The sequence below is a fragment of the Limulus polyphemus genome, unplaced genomic scaffold, assembly GCF_000517525.1.
Source record: "Limulus polyphemus unplaced genomic scaffold, Limulus_polyphemus-2.1.2 Scaffold8909, whole genome shotgun sequence".
Lineage (NCBI taxonomy): Eukaryota > Metazoa > Arthropoda > Merostomata > Xiphosura > Limulidae > Limulus > Limulus polyphemus.
In genome coordinates, this window is record NW_013674519.1 from 384 (window position 1) to 4,931 (window position 4,548).

Genomic DNA, 4,548 nt, shown 5'->3' on the forward strand with positions numbered 1-4,548 from the left:
AGGGGCACATTTAAAGCCCGCTTGTCAACAACTGTAAAAAAAAACAACAAAAAAACCTCACCATTATCCACCTTGACGTAAGCTCTTTACGGTAACACTCACGGTAACGTTTCTACTCAGTTAATCTAGGTACATCTAATGTAGTAACAGTCCTGTATAAGGATTACGAAAAATATGTCACGAAATAGGAAAGGTACTAAAATCAAAACATCGGTAGTGATAAAATAAAGGTTGTCATAACTACAGGAATAAGTAACTTAATAAATTTGGACAAAACTAATCCCCTCTCCCCTATCATGATGTTAAAAGAACCAGTCAACCTATTAATTCGTAATGATAAAAACAAAACTAATCCCTCCCTAGTGAAATGTTTACAAAGTCAGCTGTTTTTATAAATGGTAAAAGATTCTAATCCTCTATATCTGAGCCCCAATAACTTTAGCATTAACAGCCCCGATATTTCTGAAACGTACCAAACAGTTAAGTAATTATAAACGTTCTGCGGGCTTAATTTTAAATCTCAGCTACACAACAAATCCCTGTCTTTGTTCTTTCATGGAGAATTATTATTTTTTTCTTATAAGGTTAATATCGAGTCACACGCTATTCAAAAGGATTTTTCGTGATTTTTCTGCGCATGTCTGTCTATTTAATGTAATACATTATTTGGTTGGTTCTGGTTAGCCTTAATATCTACCTTCGAGCCGTCCACCTTTCAAATATTCAGTGACCATCATCAAGTCTTTGGATTAGATTCTTTTTGATACCCAGGGTGTTGGTTACACCCTGGATGTTAAGATCTCCTTTGTACCGAAGTGTTTAAAGGAAAATCTCGCTTTACAGGGGCTACGAAATCACAAATGTCTGTGTTACTAGAATTCCTAACCTCCAATCACACGCACACTCGTATATAAAAAAACAACAAAATAACGTTTTTAAATTCCTGCAAAAAAAAATGTCAACGATTTAAGATGAATATTATAAATAAAGACGTCGTATCTATAACGGTACTCTTCAGTTTTCACAATATTTGTTCACCAACTCTACGTAATAATGATAAAAAGTCTTGCTCTTTTTTTTCACCTTAAAGCTTTATTACATACATGGAAACAAATTTATAAAGATGTTTACTAAAACAGAAAAAAAATGGTTCCTTAAACACTGATAAATTAGGTGCAGCTAATATTACGGAAATTTGGAAATGGAAAACAAAAAAGGGTTTGGATAAGAATATCTTCCAAACATACCTGGAGTACATATTATAGGCGTTATGTGTCTCTCTGTTCAAATATTAAGTAATAAAGTTGTTTATAAGCTATTGAATATATTGTTGGGATCAATAATTAGGTTTATTACATCTACGATTTAATAGTAAAAGCAACATTTAAAGGCTTAAATATTACTTTAAGTAATTGTTACTTTTATATATATATCATTCCGATCGAGAAGAATCATGACGTTACAGATATATTTCTTTTAATCTCACTAGATGTCTCTAAGCGGACTCGAAGCGATGCAGGATTATATTGCTGTAGACGTAGATGAAAAATCGTTCCTGTACCCCAACAGTAGCCAAATTTCGTACAACACAACAATGGGATCTCAGTCTCTCTTCAGCGGGACTGAAAAAACTGTTTTAATTGTTGCTTACACGTTCGTCTTCTGTTGTTGTATATTTGGTAGGTAACAATGTTTCTGTTAATTGTCACTTACACGTTCGTCTTCTGTTGTTGTATATTTGGTAGGTAACAATGTTTCTGTTAATTGTCACTTACACGTTCGTCTTCTGTTGTTTTATATTTGGTAGGTAACAATGTTTCTGTTAATTGTCACTTACACGTTCGTCTTCTGTTGTTCTATATTTGGTAGGTAACAATGTTTCTGTTAATTGTCACTTACACGTTCGTTTTCTGTTGTTCTGTTTTCACCTTCAATAGAAAGGAGCTAATTACATGTTACTTCACTGCTTATAGTTTCAGTATAAAAATACTAATATGTTAATAAAATGACATTCTCATCGTTTTAATTTAAATGTGACAAAATAAATGAAATTTAATATTGAATATGATATGATTAAACCGAATGAGATAAAATTTTATGGGTTGCTTATAATTTATATTGTATCTTATTTGTAATAATTCTAATGAAATGCTTTGGTAACAAAAATGGGGTTCGTACCCCCTTAACCTCCTCGATTCGCCTCTGTTTCCTACTATTTATTACTGCGGATATATCAATTCCAATTAAAGCATCGCGCATGCTTTAAATACTTTCACTACAACTGGTTATATAGTGTTCTCATCATCGTCGGTCCAACCTACGTACGCGCAGTCGATTAAACTGTTCCTTCAATGGCCAGTTGGAGTTATTCACAATAACCATATATAATTTCTCAAATATTTATCAATGCTCAGTTTAAAATTAATACTAACATTTTTTACCCTTTAAATGCACAGTACGGGCATGCTATGTGTCTGAATAATGTATAAAGCAAAACAGTTCGTTTAAGTTGTTGATTTGTTTAATTTCGCGCAAAGCTACTTTAGAGTTATCTGTGATAGCTATTTCTAATTTTGAAATGAAAAATTAGTGGGAAGGGCAGCTAGTTAACACCACCCACTGCCAACTTTTGGGTTACTCTTTTACTAACTACTAACAAAAAGTGGGATTTACCTTCACATTATGGCGTCCACATGGCAGAAAGGAGAGCATGGTTTGTGACGGGTTTTGATCCCGCGATCCCCCCCCCCGGATCCTTTGAAAACTTGGTTGAGAAATTTTCATCATGTGTAACAATATATTTTCTCCCCCCCCCCCCAGTGGCATAGCGGTATGTCTGCGGACTTACACGGCTAGAAACCAGAATTCGATACCCGTGGTGAGCAGAACGCAGGTAGCTCTTTGTGTAGCTTTGTGCTTAGCTACAAACAAACAAATCCAAAGTAAGTGTTTATTTTTAATCCTTCAGTTGTGTTTTTTTTTTCAGGAAATCTGCTTGTTATGGTTGTCGTGTTTCTCCAACGACGTCTACGCACTGTAACAAACTTCTTTTTAACGAACCTGGCTGTGGCTGACTTCTGCGTTGGCGTATTCTGTGTTTTCCAGAACCTTTCCCTGTATCTGATGGACAGCTGGCCCTTCGGTAACTTCCTGTGTAAGATGTATCACTTCATCCAAAGTTTGAGTTATAACACGTCAATAGCTATCTTGATGGTTATCTGTGTCGAAAGATATGTCGCTATTATCTACCCGCTATGGAGTAAACAGGCTGTTACGTTGGGTCGTTTGCGTGCTGTAATAACGATAGTTTGGTTGGTTAGCGCCCTCTATTGTTCTCCTCGGCTCATAATGTACGGAACTGCCGAGCTGCCCTCTGTTTCCGGTTCATCGGTGGAATGTTTCATGCAGCGCCGATTTTACGATTCTGAAATTTACGACATCGCTAATTTTGTGTTTCTGTTAGTAATCCCGTTGGTCGTCATCGTCGTACTGTACTCTAAAATTGCTATTCATTTGTGGAAAAGTAGTGTAGACTCCATGGAGTGTGGAGAGGTGGAGCTCAGGCACGTGCGTCAGGCTTTAAGTAAGAAGAGCTTCTCTCTCAGAGAATCTCATTCTAACCTTCATTTGTGTTATGGCGGCCATACAGGGAGCCTTAGCCATGTCCACGGCGCCCATTTTGTGGTAAGAAAAAATGGCGGGATCTGTGTGTGCCACGAAATCCGTTTATCTGTAATGGACGAATCTGAGCTCGCCGTCAGGGAGCACTGTTGTTATTGTAACATGACCAGGAACATCCAAGAACCCAGCACGAGCGGGACTCGGATGAATCAGTCGTCAACAAGACGGAACAACCATGGCGTCTCGTTTCAACAACACTGTCTTACACAAGCTCCAAAGACAATAATAAGAGCTAGAAGGAAAGTGTTACGTCTTCTTTTGGCCGTTGTCTTGTGTTTTGCTTTTTGTAACTTACCTTTCCACGTTCGTAAGCTTTGGCAGTATTGGTCTCCTCATTTTGACGGCACCAGTAAAAGTTCTGTCTTCTTCACTATGGGCACAACCCTGTTACTATACTTTAATTCCGGTATAAATCCTATTCTCTACGCGTTCCTCTCAGAAAACTTTAGAAATTCGATGAAAGAGGTGATGTGCTGCAGAAGACACCCAGTCATCAGTCGTTTCGCTTCTTGTCGCTCAACCCCGCGTGCTGCACATCAGGAACGTACAGTTATCCAAACTATCTAACCACTGTTCTCGTGGGGTGCAGTTTGGATAACTGTACGTTCCTGATGAGCAGCACGAGACGGTCTTCTATTCTAACCACTGTTCTCGTGGGGTGCTAAGAAGACCGTCTCGTGCTGCTCATCAGGAACCCACAGTTATCCAAACTGTCTAACTACTGTTCTCTTGGGGTGTTAAGAAGATCGTCTCGTGCTGCTCATCAGGAACCCACAGTTAACCAAATTCTCTAACTACTGTTCTCTTGGGGTGCTAAGAAGACCGTCTCGTACTGCTCATCAGGAATCCACAGATGTCCAAACTATC

General features: G+C 38.0%; 1 protein-coding gene across 1 annotated transcript; it reads left to right on the forward strand.

The window, feature by feature from the left end:
* The first annotated feature begins 1,441 nt into the window (after nt 1-1,441).
* Nucleotides 1,442-4,261, forward strand: LOC106475640 (trissin receptor-like). Its single transcript, XM_022379698.1, has 2 exons — nt 1,442-1,679; nt 2,987-4,261. The coding sequence occupies exons 1-2, from the start codon at nt 1,490-1,492 to the stop codon at nt 4,246-4,248; spliced, it is 1,452 nt and encodes a 483-aa protein (XP_022235406.1). The 5' UTR covers nt 1,442-1,489; the 3' UTR covers nt 4,249-4,261.
* Nucleotides 4,262-4,548: the final 287 nt, after the last annotated feature.